General features: G+C 40.6%; 1 protein-coding gene across 6 annotated transcripts in view; it reads right to left on the reverse strand.

Annotated features, from left to right (window-relative positions):
- Positions 1-19230, reverse strand: part of Col4a3 (collagen type IV alpha 3 chain) — a 129849-nt gene that overhangs the window by 44089 nt on the left and 66530 nt on the right. For 5 of the 6 annotated variants that reach the window (XR_010043478.1, XR_010043481.1, XR_010043480.1 and 2 more), the window contains exons 4-19: positions 17903-17947; positions 17272-17316; positions 16660-16722; positions 15883-15936; positions 15087-15113; positions 14358-14435; positions 13112-13174; positions 12965-13000; positions 11157-11198; positions 10860-10937; positions 8867-8929; positions 8441-8500; positions 6891-6935; positions 5800-5853; positions 4893-4934; positions 2480-2564 (exon numbers count right to left, since the gene is read on the reverse strand). Coding sequence is in view for 2 of the 6 variants with exons in the window: in XM_063237219.1 (XP_063093289.1) it covers positions 2480-2564; positions 4893-4934; positions 5800-5853; positions 6891-6935; positions 8441-8500; positions 8867-8929; positions 10860-10937; positions 11157-11198; positions 12965-13000; positions 13112-13174; positions 14358-14435; positions 15087-15113; positions 15883-15936; positions 16660-16722; positions 17272-17316; positions 17903-17947 (880 nt within the window). In the remaining 4 variants the exon portion in view is untranslated. The remainder of the gene's footprint in view (positions 1-2479; positions 2565-4892; positions 4935-5799; positions 5854-6890; positions 6936-8440; positions 8501-8866; positions 8930-10859; positions 10938-11156; positions 11199-12964; positions 13001-13111; positions 13175-14357; positions 14436-15086; positions 15114-15882; positions 15937-16659; positions 16723-17271; positions 17317-17902; positions 17948-19230) is intronic. The other variant, XM_063237220.1, reaches the window with a different exon arrangement.

The raw sequence follows: 19230 nt of genomic DNA on the forward strand, positions 1-19230 counted from the left end.
ATGCTGTTTCTCCTTAAAGCCAGTGGACCATGAATGGGAACTATGAACCAAAATAAGCCTTCCTTTCAGTTGCCAGTGTTGAGTACTATGTCTCAGTGATGAGACGGGGACCAAAAGAGATTCTGGTACCAGATTTTGGCCACTGCTGTGACTTTACCTGATCATGTGGTTCAGAGGTCACTGGAAGCAGTTCACGGGAAGAGTTTGGAAAGATGTGGAGATGTGGGCTGGAAAAGCCCAAATGCTACAAGCTGAGTTTGATGAAAGATTCTAGTGATAGTTTGGAAGATCAGAATGCTGATGATAATGAAGATAGTAAAAGGGTTAGGAGGTTTCATTGAGAACAAGAATTGTTTTGACAGTTGAACTAAAGGCTAAATGTACTACATTTTGGCAGAAAATTTGTCCACATTTCATCCATATTTTACAGTCCTGTGACTGCAGAAGACTAAGATTAGAAGCAGTGGACTAATTATCTGACAGAATAAATTTCAAGGCAGCCTAAAATTCAGACTGTGTCATGGATAATGCTGACAACTTTTAACCATATCTACTATGAGAATCAGGAACAAAAACCAGAGTTGAATAATTTGAAAAACTTTGCTCATGGTCAGAAAGAGAGTATTTGTAAAAACTCCCTATAAATGGAGCTCAGGATAGCTTGGTTGATGAAAACATTAGCTTTTAAAAAAAGCCAACTACTTTGCACCTGGACACTAGGTAAGATGTGTGAAGGCATTATAAGAATCAGCAAGACCTTACCCTTTGTGAGTTCAAAGGTGAAAAAGTAAAAGACTTTGTTTTGAGAAGAGAGCCTCAGGGAAACTAGTTCATTCAGTGCCAACTAGGAAAGAGTTTTCTGGAGTTCAGCCATTGTGGTACTCAGAGGCTTCTACAGCCATGATACAAGGGGGCCTGGCAACCGCTCTTGCTGGCAACAGAACTTCACATCATCCACATGGTACTGGTATGATAGACATGAAGAATACGAAAATCAGGGGTCAAGGAAGAACCCACTCAGATTTTAGGAGGCAGCCTTGGAGACCAGAAATATGATTCTGAGAGGGCAGTATGTGAAGCTGTGAGTAAAACTGAAAGTGCAGAAGAGATCTCAGGAAGTTGGAGATAGCAGAAACATGAAATGTCTGTTGAGGAAAGCTTAAGGTGGTGAGCAGAGTCACCCCTAGAGAGAGGTCATGAAGACTGCAACCCATGATGCCCTAAGGACAGGGCCACACAAGCCTGTTAGACTTCACCTCTGACCACAACTTGCACCAGGTGCTATACGTGGGGCTACTGAATTTTGTGTTTGGACTTTTGAGTCCTGGTCTTTCTTTGGTCAGAATTCTATTCCCACTATCTCTACCTTTTGCAGGGGGAATATTTACCCTCTGCCATTGCTTGTTATTAACTTTCTTTTTGATTTTCCTAAGAGCTCACATCTAAGAGTTTGCCTTGATTCTCAGGGGAGATTTTGGAGATGGACTTTTTAGCAATGTTGGAAATATTAAGACTTTGGCAACTCTTAGAGATGGACTAAATACATTTTGTATAAAGAGATACTCATAGCCTTGTGGGGGCCTGAAGTGGAATGTTATGGTTTAGATGTAGACTATTCTCCAAAAGCCTCATGGGTTCCGATGTGGACATTTTGGAAGGTGACTGAATTGTGGGGTCCTATACTCATCAGAGTTAAATGTGTTGTTAGGAGTTGGGGTCTGGTTGGGAGAAGCGGGTCACTGGGTCATGACATGGAAGGATATATCTCCCTCCCCTGCTCCTCCCTACTCTCTTCCCCCCTTCCTAGCTGCCATGGGAGGAGCTGCTGCCCCCTACCTGGTTTTTTCACCATACTGTTTCTGTCCTGGAACCACGGGACCATGGGCTGGAACTGTGAACCAAAATATACTTCCCCTCATATAAGTGGCAGGTGTCCAATACTGTGTCTCAGTGATGAGAAAGTGACTAAGACAGAGCCTCAGGGATGTGACTCTATCAAAATAACTAGTGTGAAGTTCCCAGGAATTCTAACTTGTAGCCAGGGATGAGCTGCAGCTTGAGAACTTTCAGACCTATCAAGGGATAGCATGGAAGCAAATATAACTTAAACCCATGGTGCGTAGGATGGAGAGTTGTTCCAAGATTCAGAAAGCCATGATTACAGTCCTGTTCTACCCTTGTCATTATTTATGTGGATTTGCCCAGCCTATAGCTTTTTGGGATCTCTATTTTGTCATTTGTAATTACACCGAGATGGGTAATCTCTTTCACATTGTATTGCTGCTTTCTGGCCATATTACTGTCTTTCATGTAAAAATATGAAAATTAGGAGACAGCAAAAAATAGCATAACCCATAAAAAGTAGAAGATCTTTTTTTCCTCCCCCTACCTTCAAAACCCTAAGTAAGTGCATGGTAGCAACTACCTTGAAAGAAAGAACAATAACCAACAAAGGTTTTAAGAAGAAATTTCTCCTCACCCTGCAGGCCACGAGCTCCTTTGGGCCCTGGGGGGCCTGGAATTCCTTCATCTCCCTTTTCCTGATATGCATCATAATATTCTGTCTTAAAGGAGAAGAAAATGAATAAACAGAAAGGATAGATGTTTATGAATTTCTCACTAAGTGAAATTATATCAATTTCCTTATTTGGGCCAACAAGATACTTCTTTCTCCTGAATCTGTAGCTTGGCAGGAATATGATGGTTATGTACATATAGTTGGATATATTTAAAGAAAAATTTACTCTTTATGTTGCAGTGTGGTCCAGCTCACATATTTATATGTATACACATATCTACACACACACACACATTTATATACTAAAATATAAATTTTGCAAAAAATATTAACATTTTTATGACATGATGAAATCAGATCTTTTTTTATTCAGTTATACTTAACTATTTTAAAATGCAGGTCTTGATAGACTAATCTTATTTCAAAGTATGGTGAAACGCACACATCCACAAGTAATGTGTACATTGTTTAATAGGATACCACAGCCTGTAAGAATCAAGGAATATTGGATCTGACAAGCTCAGTGGATCTACTGTTGGTCTCCTTAGCCATTTATGTCCTAAGCAGAAGTGCTTTTGAAGTTAACAGAAGCTACAAAACGAGTTATGTTAGGAGTGAGCATAAGAAAACACACAGTAAGCTAGGAATGAAAAGAATTCTTTTGAAGTACAGTGGCAAATAGAATTCAGTGCATTTATTTTGAAGGAAAGAAGATAAAAACATAAACTTTTTGACTCATTTTTCTTCTGTTGCAGGAACTGATTACTTTGTTGACTTGTCTAAAGGTGAGGTAACAAGAACTTTGTGGTTAAGCAATAATATGTTAAATCATAAAAAAACATTAATAGTAGTGAAGTGATAATGTCTACCCTAAAGCCCATAATGGTATCATGTGCACCTGCTGGGTGTTGGGCATTGTGTAAAGTGCCTTCACATAAAAGCCGATTTAATCTTTCTGGTAACTTCACAAAAACATTTTGGGACAATTCACATCTGACTCATTTGATTTCAGTGTAAAGACACAGATTCTTGGGACCCTCCTTCGATTAGTGAGTTAGATTAATTAGTTGGGGAGGCTGAGAACTGCATTTCTCTGTTTTGTTTTGAACAACTGAGCTTTTAATGAGACCCCTCTCCCTCTATCTCCACCCCATGCCTTTGGATCATCATGAATCCTTTCTCCAGCCTGCATGCTCCATGCGGCAGCCTTGTTCAGTGTGCTGGATGTGACGCTCATGCTCTTCTGAGACAGGAGATGAACAGATTCCAGAACTCCAAGCCTGGGTCCCTCTGCTTCTTTCCTGAAACTGTGCAGCCCCAGACTATGGAACGTGGAGAGGAGCGGTGCCTGCCACACTGGAGCCTGAGCAAGTTTTGCTGACCCTCGTTAAAGTCATGGCTGGGCTTCAGCTGCCCAGAAGAGTGAGAGTTGTCCTAACTGGGCCCAGGTGGAAGGGAAGAAGAACAGGCCTCACCCCTGTGTGCTCAGCTGTTCTCAACTGCAGCCTCCTTGTCAGGGCACAATTATAATGTAAGAACATCTGTGTAAAATAACAAAACTTATAGATACTTCATGAGCAATTAGAAGTCTTGAAACAAGTTTCTGTCCTGCTGTTTCTGCTGAATTCAGTTGTCACTGACGGTGTCTACAGCTCAGCTGCATACCTGATGAGCACTGAGTCAACTAATTGTCTATATATTAAAGCATCCTGGGCAGACATGAGGATGCCCTTAACTGTGCTCATCCTGTAAGGGCCCTCTTGCCTTGCTTCTAGAGGGGTTCTATTGTTTCAGGACCAGCCTACCTGTCAGTATGTGACCCGATGTATTTAATCAATCATGTAACATTTGGTCACTTGCCTTGTATCTACCATTCTAAGTTCTATATAGACTAAACTTCTTCTTAATTCAGGGCTGTTGCCTTTGAGGAATTATCCCTGCAACAGTCCACTGGCATGAAGATCCAGCAGTCAGCTGGTGTAAAGATTACACGCTGCCTTCTTATCTCCTTGGTGCAAAGAGTCTCCCTTCAGTTTGGTTTGGTTTGAGAATTTTCCCGCAACATCCAAGCTGCATCCCAGAGCACAGGATCATCTTGGGCCAAATCTGATTGGACCAAGTTTTTCTTCTCCGGAGCCCAAGATGGCATTATAGAGCCTTTCATGGGCCAAACAGAATCAAATAGAAATATTTCTCTATTGCCAGATGGGCAAATAATGACAACATTATTTTTTTTGGTTCTAGTTTAATTTTTAAAAAAGGTAAATGCTATCAAATCTGTCACAATTTATAAGTAATACTGATTCAAAACTTGCTTGGTACTTTGAAGTACTTAATCAAATATGACATTAGTATTATCTCTAGTTATACTTACTGGACCACGAAATCCTGGAAGGCCAATGTCTCCTTTCCATCCCTACATTGAAAGACAGTTATAAATTAGGAACATATAAATCAGAATACTTACATATTTGGTGTAGTTAGAAAGCAAAATGCATAGTTGAACAAGAAATCCTAAAATTTGTGCTATTTAGCTATAATGAACAAAAAAACTAGAGGGATATTTTCTTTGTTTTATTGAGAAGCCCAGATCTGGGTCAGGAATCCTAGCTACAACACATCTATGGATCTGTGGGTTCTCCAGGCCACTTGCACCCCGCCCCCCCCCCTTCGTTAGCTGTTCACATGGCACATCTGCGTAGTCAGATTACAGGACAGGAAAACTAGAATGAGAGTTGGAGACAACACTGTGTCCCAGCTGTCATCAACCCACTTTGTTTCAAGTGCACATTCCAGAATTCTACCAGAAGTGATGCTAATTAAATAATAAACTTTGAACCTATGCATACATCTACATACAGAAAGTATGCAAAATGCAACATGTTATTAGAAACAGTGATGTGAAATAGAGTTCACAATTAATTGACCATGACTCTTCAGCAATTTATGACCCAGGCTGAGAGTCAGGGGTGCGCCTGTGCTTGACCTCAGTTGACCTGGAACTTCCTGCCGTAGCGGGCCTTTTTGAACTCCTTTTTCATGGAGAGCTGCAGCCCACTAATGGGTCCTGTGTTAGCCAGCTTCAACCACATGGAATAAGTTTAGTATCCTTTTATCTTGAAGTAAAGTTGCCACATCTTTCCCGGCTTTTTAAACATGCTAATGTATTTTTTTCTTTTTTTATGCTAATGTATTTTAATGAGGTCTTTGATTCAATTCCTCCTTCCCAGGAAGAAAGCAATTTGAGAGGAGCTAAAGGCAGGGTGTTAGGAAGTCAGTACCTTAATGCCATCTTCACCCCTTAATCCAGGGAAGCCCCTGCTGCCTTTGGGTCCCTAAAGAAAAGATCAAAAAGCAACAGGTTAGAAGGTGCAAATGAATTACTTCTGCATAAAGCAGGTACCTTTTAAAATTTTTCAATTTATTTTTTAAATTGAAATATATTATATAAATGTATGGGCTGCAATGTGATATTTAAGTATATAACATGTACATTTTTTCATGCTTTATGTAATGATTGAATCAAAGTATTTATATCAATCATTTATCATTTCACTATGATAAAATGTTCAAAATCCTCTCTTTTAGCTATTTTGAAATATATATTATTGTTACCTATACTGTGCAACAGCCAATAAAGGACAATAGATTACCAGAATTTATTCTTCTTATCAAAAACTGCAGTTTTCGAGTGAGGCATGGTGGCTCATGCCTGTAATCTCAGCACTCGGGAGACTGAGGTGGGAGGATCGGTGCAAGTTCGAGGCCAGCCTGGGCTACAAAGTGAGCTCAAGGCCAGCCTGAACTGCACAGCGAGACCCCATCAAAAAGCACACACACACACACACACACACACACAAACCAAAAAAACTCACTGCAGACCAACTTCTGCTTATTCCTCTCAGCCTTTTTCTTGCTCTTGCTCTCTCTTTCCCTTTCTCTCTTCCTTTCTCTCAGTGCTGGGTATTGAACCCAAGTGTTCGTAGTACCAGGCAAGTGCTCTACCTCTGAGTCACACAGCTGGCCGCTGATCAGCTTCTTAAGATTCCACATATGAGTGAGATCAAGTGAAATTTGGTTTTCTGCATTGGTTTACCACACATTCATCCATGTTAAACAGTGTGCCCAGATGAACTCTCAGAACTATGATTCTTAAATGTTGCCTTTAAAAGCCATAAGCTAATGAAGATTAGTTAATGACTTTTTTTTTTTTTGGTACCAGGGATTGAACTCATGACCTCGCACTTGCCAGGCAGGTGCTTATGCCACTGAGCTAAATCGTGGGCCTCATGATTGTTTTTTGACTCAAAAATCCATTTTCACCTAACAGGAGCGGTGTATTCCTTACACTGATGGACCTGTCAGGTCTTACCTCAGTGCCAGGGAAGCCAGGGGCACCATCTTTTCCGGGCTTTCCCTATAACAAAAGCAAAGCAATAACATGTAAGTTAATAATTATGAATCACCTTAATAAACATGGAAAACTTAAATGATGCTCATTGTATCCTCTTGTTCTCAGGTGGGAAAGATTCCACAGGGTTCCCACTCAGGTTCCGTGAGGAAATCCGTTGATCACAGAGGAAGCCGTGACTGTCTTCTGTTAAGGCAGAAGCTAATCAGAGCAGGAAACCAGATTCAGAGGGAGGAAGAGAAGGTGCAAGAAGCTAAGCTTAAATCACTAGAGTTGGTGCTGTCTACTTTAAACGTGGAAGGAAAGTCAGGGAAGCACTGGTTGGAAGAGCAAATAAGAAAACCTAGAAAGAGGGAGACGTTCACAGTCAATTTATTACTTAAATTGAAATGGTGGTATATTTCTAAGCCCCTCATGTGTTCATAGTTTATATATAAGGTAGATTGTGGTGTAAATAGACGTGGCTTTTGGATTAGCCATTACAGTATCAACCATTTCTGATAGAATTAAAAATCATGTTGGCTGGACACTTTTCTTAGGAAAAAACTATTTTTTTCCTAATATATAACATTTAGAGTTTTTACACAGTGTATGTGTTTAGCAGATGGCCATGGTGACACATGGTGACACACATTTAATCCCAATAGTCAGGAGCTGAGGCAGGAGGATTGCTGAGTTTGAGTTCAGCCTGAGCTATGGAATGAATTCAAACCAGTTTGGACTGCATAGTGAAACCCTGTCTCAAAAACAAAACAAAACAAAACAAACAAACAAAACACCCAAGCAACGTAATATGTGTGTTTAAATCTGTTCCTAGCAGGTGGAGTAGAGGGCTTCTGGTGTTTCTGACTTCCTAGCAGCCTGCTTCTAGTCACATGATGCCATTTCTTTTGGGAGCCTGATGCAGGCTGTTAATCCCAGGAGCCCACCCACTGCCTTGGCCAATCAAATCATCTTTTCCTCCTGTGCAGAGCCACTGCCCAAAAATGAGATTTACTATAAACTAAGGTAAGCTAATGACACTAATCCTCTGAGATGTTCCTTATTGACACAGGGAGAGAGATGCTCTCCATCTGCTCGGATGCCAAAGGTGTCTGCTGCTATGCCTCAGTGTCCCCCTCTCAGGGAAGCAGGTCATCTCACAAAGGATGGAATGAGGCTGATGGAGGGCTAGAGAGTGAGGGAAGAGGAGGGAGGTGGAGAGAGCCCTGCCCCTGTGGCTTCAGGCTCTGAATTCCTTGAAGCCTTTTTTAGTCTTGAGCTTCTCAGATATTTGAACAAATAAATCTCCTTCTCAAGTTTTTAAGACATAGCTTTTAACTTGGGCTGGTTGGAGTTCAGCTTAGGGCTGGGGATCGGCTCACTGGGGGAATTCTGTGTAGCAGGGGGAGACTCGGGTTCTATCCTTAGTGCAAGGGTGGAAGCTGGGGGTGCAAGGAGGGTCAGGGAGGTCCTGCGGAGGAGAGTCCCAGCTAATCAAGGTGCATTCAACACTGAACTTCCAAATTTACCTGCGCGCCCGTTTCTCCAGGATGGCCCTTCTCAGCTCCGTAGGACTCGCCTGGTGGCCCCTGTGTGAATCAGAGTTGGGGCAAGTTGCAGAGTGTTGACTTTTTTGCTTACACTGATTTGTATTAATTTGCTTCTTCTGATTAGTCTGCCCTATTTAAAACAAGTCATCTAAAAAGAGAATTCTTATTGATGAATGTTGCTTTTAAAACCAATGTCAAAAAGCAGGTGATGAACCCCAGTCATACATGTGAAGTAGTACAAGGATTCAGCTAGAAATAGCTGAATAGTCCTAGTTCATGATCTCCATGGTCCAACATTATCATGCTTTAGCAAATATTAAGACTGAAAGGCAGCGCCTACATGAAAATAGGCACTGAGGTTCTGCTCTAGATGTCACAGGCATGCCACGACTCCAAGTGACCTACCGGGGCGCCAGGAGGTCCTGGTTTGCCCATGGCTCCCTTATCTCCCTTCTGCCCCTTGAGGTCCTGCAGTAAACACAATACAAGGTCATTACAAGCAAACCAACCAAACAATATTACACTAGTCACATGTAGACAAGTCCTTTTCCTGTGCAATGCATTCCAATGTGCTTCATGATAGCACAACCCAATAGTCCTATCTGTTCCTCATATTTCAGATTTTATACATGAAATCTCACTAAAACCATCAACAAACTTTTTCTTAAAAAGAAAATATCTTATGGATTGAGTTGCATAAGAACTAATTTAATTCTCTAATCAGCTTTCTATAAGCACAATAAGGTCATTTCTAAATTATTTTACTTTGCTTTCTAATATACTAACAGCATTTTCATTGGGGTCAGTGATTTTTTTTTTGTGCAAATGCTATAATAATGATTTGATGCAATAATCAAGTTTGAGGCATTATTTTTATTTATTTATTTATTTTTTGTAGTGCTGGGAATTAAACCAAGGCCTCTGTGCCTATTAGCCAGGTACTCTATCTGAGCTACATCCTCAGTTCTTTTTTTTTTTTTTTTTTTTTTTTTTGTCTTTTTCATTTTTATCGGTACCGGGGATCAAACTCACGACTGCCTGCTTACAAGGCAGGTGCTTATGCCGCTGAGCTAAACCCCCAGCCCCACATCCTCAGTTCTTTTAAACTATTATTTGTTTATTATTTTAGGAAAAAAGGTCTTGCTAAGTTTCTCTGACTGGCATCAAGCTTCCTATCTTCCTGTCCCAGCCTCCTGAGTCGCTGGGGTTATAGGTACCCCACTAAGACCAGCCTACCTTCACATTTTATTGATTATATTTTTCCCCAAAGGTGAGCCTTCCAGTGAGGATGCTGTTTTCCCCAAACTCAATTATTCTTCCTGAGTCAAAATTTCAGACTTAGACTTGATAAGCTAAATTTTTTAGATAATAAAATTTTAGGCCTTATTAATTTTGCTTTTGCCAATTGCCCCTGAAAAGTTTAATTATTTTCCTCAGGCTAGTCTTTTTCCAATCTTCAATGTGAGTTATTATTTTGGTTATATCAAAGTTTACCCTGTTTTAATTTAAATCTGGTCAGTTTTGCTTTGATGATTTGTATTACATGGGGAGCGTAATTGTGGTCATGGCTGTCCAGCTCAGTAAATATTCTAAAAACCATTGAGTTGTACAATAAATGAGCAAATTTTAGGCCATGCAAATTATATCTCAATAAATCTGCTAAAATTAGTTGAAACAAAGATCCAGGAATTGTATATTTTAAAGGTGTATTTTATGGTGTCTGAACTATATGAGCTACTATTTCAAGCAATTGACTTAGCTTAAAGGAGAAAGATAGTTTGTCTTCATTTCTTAGCTAATCCACAGGAAGACCTGTCCCTTCCTTACCCATCTCCCCCTCAGATATACCAGGGTCACTCAGGTAGGGTTGGTGCATGATATTGCAGATTCACTTTTTATGAGCATCCAATTATGTGACCTGTCTTGGCTGCTCCACTGTGCACAAAGCAAATGTTAACGTCAGCATAGGAGGGTTAGGGTTAGGGTTAGGGTTAGGAAAGGGGCCACAAAGTCCTTAGGGTTACAATGGCAAGGCAAAAAATGTCTCATTTGATTATGACGCATTTCTACTTCCATCTTTAGGGAATTTTCATCCATTTGGATCAGAGTCACAGAGTGTACAGTAGGGACCATGGGAGGGCACAGGGACGTAAGGTAAACAGAGTCAGGTTCTGGGTCTAACTCTTCCAAGCTCTTTGAGTCACTTGCCTCAGATCTTTTCATCTAGCATTTCCAGTTTGGTTGACAAAGGTTAGGGGAGGAACAAAACCGGGAGCAGCAGGCTGGCTGAGGGTCAAAGCAGGGCTCAGATGACAGAGGTGATGGAGGAGGTAAGCAGGCACCCAGACTTCATCCTAGAAATCCAAGGCACCACCTACTCACACCACGGCAGCATTACCGTCTTGTTATCCGGGCCAGTCAGCGTCACAATTACTGTTCCTGGTAGTCCAGGGGGTCCTGCTAATCCTTTCACACCCTAAAGATAAGTAAACCAGGAATGAGAAAACTGAGCATCACCAACATCCCAACCTTGCTGTTTGAAGCATCAGCTTTTCTCTTTCAGTCCTTACTCAAGAAGACAAAGCAAATGAAAACACATTAACTCTACTGTGGCCAGTAAATAAACTAATTAGGCTGACCCATTACAGAGATGAAAAGTATCTCACCCTCAGAAAAACCGTAGTATTTAAATTACCTGCTCTCCTTTTTGTCCCACTACATTATCGCCCATGTGACCCTGTAAGAAAACACACAATGATACTTTAAAAAAATATGAACAAGTCTCAATCCATTAGTTTCCATATTTGTGACTGAATATTTATACTTGTCTTTTTTATTAATTTTTTTTCCTTTTACTGTCAGTTTTTTTCAATTAATTTTACTGGTACATTTTAGATATATGGAATGATCACATTCATCAGAGGGTGTTTGTACCTGTACAGGATACATCTTATGTTTGTCTTAATTTTAGAAATATAAAGTTATTTTAGTGGTTTTTAAAGTATTTGGAGTTTTTAGCAGAAATTTTATTTAGAGTATTTAGCAGAAATCCGTGTTCTTTAAATGTGGAGATGTTGAGGGTGAAAGTGTAAGAGATTTATTTTGTATGGTAGCCAGGTGACATGAGCTGGCAATGAGGGAAAGAAAGGAATCCAGGGTAGAGGATTGTTTTGTTTGTTTGTTTGTTTTTTTGGCTTAGCCATGAGCTAGTTCGGATCTCACTAATTGGCCACTTCCTGTAGACTCACTGATCAACTTCCTGGTTACTAGACTTCCGTAACCTGTACCTTAACTTCCTGATATCCTAATTTTCCCATCCTAAAAATAAGAGCGATAGGCAGCTAAAGTTCAGGGTTCTGAAATTCAAAACTTAGAGAAAATGTAATTCAAGCCTTCTGAGTGCACTAGTGTTATAGTGGCATGAGACAAGTGTAATGTGAACAGTTTCCCTTTGCAGGGTTGACTGCTGTGCTTGGAATGTCCCCACCACAGCTCGAGTTGAAATTTGATCCTCACTGTGAGGTACTGAGGTGAGATTGGAACTAGCTCATGGCTACCTCAAAGGGCCAGATAAGGTCACAGCTGAGGACACCTGGCCCCAACTCCAATTAAGTAAATAAAGACTAGCTGTAGAGAAATGTAACATGAACATCTTCTAAAATACTTCTCCTAAATTAACATAAGATAATTCTCCTAAATTAAATATAATCTGTTACTTGGAAAAGTCCTTGAACCACTCCTAAGGTTTGTTCCTTTTCCTGTGTTTTCCACTCTAACCTCTTCCTTGTTTGAAGACTAAATAAATATAGGCTACGCAGAGACATTCCTGGTCTTGAACTCTGCAGAGGGTTTTGATCTGGTTTTAGCCCTAAAATCATACCACTTGTCTCATTTATTTATTTATTCATTGTACACTCTTTTGGGAGACTGAGGATCTAGGCCAGGTCCCTGATAGTAAAGTGTTGAGTGACCAGTAGGATCCTAACAAAAAATGCACCCCACTCTAGAAAGTATACTTCAGATAATAGTTCCTATTGCTCCTGGTCTCTTAGAAATGGCTGGTCACTATGATGTACATTGTGTAAACCAATCCCCAGTTGATAAACTATCCTGCCTCTACCCTTCCTGCTTGCCAATCCCATATAAGCCCTATACCACCAGAGATTAGGGCCTGATGTTTTGAGAATGATCCCGATCAGTGCCATCAATGTGAACAAATCTACCTCCAAATGGTGGGAGTCATTTCACTGTTTCTGTTGCTGTTGCAGGATTATCAGAAATGGAAAGATTATGGATAAGGAATTCTTGCCCTTTCCCCTGCTACTCAATTTCCTTTCTACTTGAATTAAAACTCCATGTCAGGGATGGAGCTGCTGACTCCCTTCTCTGCTGAGCACCCAAGTGTGTTCCAGGGATGGGGGCAGTTATCCACGCAGAGAAGCAGGCTTGGCTTTGGGTCAGTTGGGGCATTCAGATAGATACAGTCTGTAACCCGGGACTTACCTTAGGTCCCGTAGGTCCCCTCGCTCCTGGAAACCCCTAGAAAAATCCACAAATTAAAATTATAGAAGGAAACACATCCAGTCAGAAGACTTTAAAAATGTTTTTTGCTGTAATTAATTTTCTTAGCGATGGTAACTTCATACTCACAAGTTGTCCTGGAGGTCCAGGTGGACCAGCGGGCCCAGGAAAACCTGGTGGGCCTAGCGGACCCTTGAAATTAAGAGAACAGTAAGAATATGTTTAAATGTACTTCTCACCTCAGGACAATGTCCATTAGAAAAATGCATCAAAATATCTTCATAGACTCAGAAGAACATAATGCCTCCCTTCTAAGTGACTGCATCTAATTACAAAAATCAGGCATAGAGTGCCAGGAGCCCAGTGCTGCTATTTGCAGGAAAAGGATCCGGGGAGTTACTGTATTTTCAAATGTTTCAAGTTTGTCTCCCCCCCACCCCAGTTCTCTTTCTCCCTGTTCTTGGCCGAGCATGCTCTTCTCTTCCTGTCCCCACCCCTGTTTTCTTTCTATCTGTGTAGCTTATCTCCCCTCCTTATCTTTATGGAGTTGACCTCTTTCCCATGAGGCCTCTGACAACCCAAAGTCAGAACTTGTCTTCCAGTCCAGATTCTTGCTATCTCTTCCTGTCTACATCATTTTTCTCCTTTGTATTCATGACTCCCTGCTACAAGATAGAATTATTAATTTGCAGTTTTTTCTGTTTTCCCAGTAAAATATGATTTTTATGAGGGTGAGGAGCTTTTTTTTTTTCTTGGACTGATTTATGTCCTGCTGTATCCCTAAAGTCTAGAAAAAGCCCTTGCCAAATAACTGACATCTAATAAATATTCATATCTTTTTGTTTCCATTCTGGGTAATACTCAGGCTACACGAGACAGATCAGGCAAGTAGACTAAGGGGAATAAAGTGTCTGAATAAAGTCCTTTTGTTCGTTGTCATGTAAATTTGGACATTATTAACATGACAGTTGTAAATGGTGTTCAGTGCCTGACATAAACCCATCCTGGATTTCAACAAACACATGTTAAATGCAACATAACTTTCTTGAAGACTCCTTACATTCAGGAGATCTTGGGAGAGACAAGTTTTAAGGAGAGACTGAAAGACATATATACAAAATCATCTCTGTATGTCAGCATCATATAGTTTCTTATAAGAAAGGTACATGCTTTAGAATGAAATGAGGCAGACATGTAAGTAAGAATAATTATGAATATTTGAAACGTTAAAAGAGTGAGAAGGACATTTAGGGGGAAAGTGATGGGGGAGAAAACAGGGAGACAGAGGGAGGGAGAGAGAGAGAGAGAGAGAGAGAGAGAGAGAGAGAGAGAGAGAGAGAGAGACATAAAAAGGAATCTGCCTTCATGGTTGTACCTGAAATCCTGGGGTTCCTGGCAACCCCATGTCACCTTTTCCATTGAGTTCTCTATCTTCTTCTTGAGCGGGTGCACCCTTGAAATTGGGGATATTTATCAAATTTTATTGATGCTATGTTGCAAAACTCCTTTAACCCCTCCTGAAAGCCACACTGCTTCAAGGGGAAGAGTGATTCCCAGGTTACAAACAAACAAGTAATTTAGGATTTTGTAGCTAGCTCAATCTGAAGAATTCAGATCATTTTAGCACTTTCTGAGCTGATGATTTATTGTGGTAGAATGAAAGATATAAGGTGAATAAATCATTTCCTGAGATTCAAAGTCAGCAGCACTTCCTGACCTGGGATATGGGTCTCTGAGCATGAGATCCATTTTCTTCCCCTGGATTCTGTGTCCTAAAAAGATGATACAAATCTGTATCTTTGAGACCCATTTATGACATGAGCCTAAAGGAACTTTGTTCAACAGGAGTAAATATCAGGTCCTAGCTATTATGACTTTGGAATTAATTAAGAATTTTTTTGAGACGTCTATGTAGTTCAGGTTGGCCTTGAATTCCTTCCTGCCTCGGCCTCCTGGGTATGCTACTACATCCAACTGATTTTGGAATTAATAAAGCCTGGATTATGAAATCCAATTTATAATGGCTTATACATAATTAGTTGATAGGTCATTTTCATACACATCCTCGGAAATTTTCAATAATAATAGTCCACAAATGACTTACCTTTTGTCCTTTCAAACCAGCAGAGCCCTAAGAAAAAGGCTGCATATTAATACCTGGAGGTAATTCAAATACCCACACACTACTGTGTCCTTCTGTCACTCTGCTTTTTCTCCTGCCCGCTTTCAACTGACTTTTTAACATGCTCCAGTCTCTTCCTTTCAACAAACCAACAAAGTCTGCTCTTACCTTCTGCCTCCTTCCCAGTTCTGCCCTGTCTCTCATCTCACATGAAAATTTCCCATTCTGCTCATCCCCCTCATTCCTCATTTCCAAACCTTCCTCCTGGCACCATCCTCTGCGGAATTAACCCTTGCTAATGTCAGCCACATCTTCAATGTTGCAAAAACTAACGCTGTAGTGTCAGTTCCCACCGAGGGGGGCTTCTCAGGCGTTAGGCAGTTGCCTGTCAATCCCAGTATGGCAGCACTGTTTTCCCTGAGTCTCTCCTTATTTACAGGCTCCTTCTTTTTGACCTAGATGTTATAGGCTGGAGCTAAGTCTCAGTTCTAAGGCTCTCATGCTCACTTTTGAGGTGCTACAAGTCTGTCTCCCCTCAGAGCAAACTGGCCTCGGCCTCTTAGGCATCTCTACCTGAACATCTCAAAAGCAAAACAAAACCTTAGAGGCTGAAACCTGCACTCATTGCATTTGCTCATTTAGTTCCTCTTCGTGGGGCATCTGTACGGCTGCCTCTGCCTTTCCAAGGTCGTGGCAGATTTGTGTACTTGGCCATGAGGAATAGACTGCTTTATTCATACTTCAGTTTTATAACAAGGAATAAGAAACGCAACGGTACCATAAGCCCTGGGTATCCCGGTGTCCCTGGAAGTCCTGGAAATCCCTGTTCACCCTGGAAAACATAAAAACTGTCGTTAGTCTCAGTTGTTTTAGAACAGCCTATTTAGGTAAATATCCCCATTTCTCCCTTCCAACCAAGCAGTGACAAATCTTGGCAAAATAACTCAAATTCCTCATGGCTATTGGGCCATGAGGCTGAAGGCCAGAAAATAATTATCTTAATTGAAAACAGGATTAGAATCTACCGTTTCTCAAATTGTGCATAAGTGGCAGTCTAATTGTGCCAAGAAATTTTTAATTGCTGCTCCCTTGAAACTTCAGTAATTAGTTCATTCATGGCCACCATGAATGGGAAGAGAAGAGTTCATTTAGAAAACAAAAGGAGGTAGGCCGACCTTGAAAAGCTCAGTTCTTCCTTCCCAAAGACTAATTTTGTACTCAAGGCTTTTAGTTTCCAATTTATAGGGGCTGGGGATTTAGCTCAGCGGCACAAACACCTGCCTGATTTATATTCACAAATTCTGTTGAAAACAACAAGTTGAGCTCAGTCCCTCATTTTTTTTCCTGTTAGAAAACTTGGGAGAGCTCCCCTCAAATACAATTAGGGGGCAAGGAATAAAAGGAAAGAAACAGGAAGATTCCTGGCTCAAAATCATATTACCAATTTAACGAAATCAACATTTCAAGAAAGCGTTTTTCCATCTCATTGCTACTTTCCTTTGATTTACTGATTCAGCAAAGCATGTGGCATGTTCTCTGTGTGAACAGCGCCTACCTTAGAACCATTGCATCCTGGTAAGCCCAGGAGTCCATATGGCCCAGGATGGCCCGGGAGGCCCTAAAAAGAGAGCATGTCTCAAAGACCTGGCGAAACTCACAAGGCTGGGGACCAGAAAAATCAGTGGGGGAACCAAGGGAATATATAAATTTATTTAAATTGCTACTGAAAAGTATTTAAATAGCAAACCTAAGTTTTGGCTTTAAATGTAATTTAATAACAACATCGCAAACCAAACAGACAGAATGAAAATGATCAAGTGAGATGTGGATATTTTAAAGCAAGGAAAAACAAAGTCCCCTGACAGGCTGCTATAAGCTGGGGAGAAAGCAAGGGAAAAAGAGGAGGAAAGTGTGTATAGAGGTAACTATTTTATTATTCTGGGCTATTAAACAGAATTACTCTATTCTAGCCTACTTTGTTAGTATTTCAGGAGATAGGATCTAACTCATATGTCATAAGAATCTGTATTCTAATCTATTATTCAGGTCTAATTTGCTATTTTTTTCCTGGAGCAGATGCTCCAGAGCATATTTCCTCATGCTATTGTTTTCATTAGGATGAGCTTACTTTTAATTTTTCCAGCCACAGTTTTTTCCCATTACTTACTGGAAGTCCGGGAGGCCCTGAAAATCCTGGTAATCCAGTTATTCCCTAAAGACATAGAAAAAAGGAGGGGCTTAGGAAAAACAGTTTAAAAAATGTTCACCCTCTGTCCATGCAGTTATTTCCATGGCAATAATCTCTTCCTGCAACTGTGATTGGGAATACATAAAAATGATTAGAAAAACAGAAACAGTTTGAAAACTTCTTGTATGTTAGATATTCATAGAACTTTTAAGAAGATGTTGTTAAGGTTGATTTTGGCATTGGGGCATATATTTTTAAGGTAAGGTATTTTTAAGGGCATACCTTAAAATGCTTACACCTTCTGTGAACAGATTAATGAATACTTGTGCACACTTTTGAGTTACCACCAATGCACACAAAATAGCAAACCCATCACTCAGGGAGTCCCCTCATGCCTCTCCCATCATGACACCTGCCCCTAACGTGAGGACCACTATTTTGACTTGATCCACCATCAATTAGTTTTACCTGCTTCTGAACTTCATTCATGGAACCATACTCATATACTCACTGTTTTCTGAAATTTGCATAACCTATAGGCTGCAGAGTGGAGCTTTTTAAAAGAAGAATGTTCACCAAACAATCAGGATGGACTGGATGGACTACTAACCCTGATACCTTTGGGACCAGTCAATCCTGGAAGACCTGGAGAGCCCTAGATTCAAGGGAAAAAAGAAAAAGTAAGCACTGTGTAAACTGATGGCACTCAGAAAGCCATACATTCCTGATTCCAGTCTTAGTCACATGCCAAGTTGTTTTGCTTTTGTGGCTATTTCATTGTTAATAAGGCTCATTTGTTTGCTTGTTTCATCTTACCAAAATGTATTCCAGGGCTGGGAACGCAGCTCAGTGGTAGAGGGTTTGCTTAGCATGTGAAAGTCTTTGGATTTGATCTATAGCACACACAAGCATGTGCACACACACTGCTACACACACACACACACACACACACACACACACACATCAAATGCTTGCTACCTAAAGTGGGTTTGATACCTGCAACATGAACAGCATGGAGGGGCTTGTTAGAAATGCGGACTCTTAGACACCCACCTTCTCTTCCTCCCAGTTTTGCTTACCCACCAGCACCCATTGATTTAGAATCTGCGTTTCTACCACTATTCTTTGGTGATTCTCTTGCACATTAAATTCCACAAAGCCCTGTACTAGCCAACCAGCTGTTGGGGCCTGAGAAGGATGAATGCCACAATTATGATGGCAGACAAGAATAACTGTCAATATTTCCACGCAGAAATATCTCATTACCAAAACACTGTGTGCCTAACGTGCATAAGTAAATAAATAATGAAGTACGGGCTTCCCTAACCAGTGCTAAACTTGCTCTGGGTACATAATACAGGTTTGAGGTCCTGTTTCTTGAGAATAGCCTTAAATGCAGAATATTTAAACTAAGCCATTCACTACAAAATTTCAAACTGTCCAAAACTACGGGGCATCATTCCAGAGAGTTTCAGCATGTTTCGGTAATTTGAGAAAAGAGTGTTACAGAGTCTTCTGACGGTGGGCTGTCAAGGCCAAGGTAGGCCTTTCCTGTGTGAGGTGGAGTTCCAGGCCACACAGCCATGCTCAAGGCTGTTCTCTTTCTCTGGCAGGCGGCTGAGTTATGCAGAAGGCAGGAACGACTTGCAGGTTATGCTGTAAATTTTCTTATGTAGGAAAGGTTGAAAATTAAGCAAGGAATCTTGTAAATCTCAAAATCTTTTGATCAAGCTTTAATATGCTCTAATTGTGGTTGGTTGAATTTTCATTCACAGGTATACATAACTAAACTAGGTTTTAAAATACAAACTTTAGGACAACATGACACAGGTTTTGAGTTGATTTTATGGAACACTTGCACATCAGGAACCTATCCAAGCACCAACTGTTAATGACTATTATTTTAGCTGGCTGCTGGCATCTCTAAAGACAGAGAAC

The sequence above is a fragment of the Cavia porcellus genome, unplaced genomic scaffold, assembly GCF_034190915.1.
Source record: "Cavia porcellus strain 051 isolate PalLab524CR breed Dunkin Hartley unplaced genomic scaffold, mCavPor4.1 scaffold_26, whole genome shotgun sequence".
NCBI lineage: Eukaryota > Metazoa > Chordata > Mammalia > Rodentia > Caviidae > Cavia > Cavia porcellus.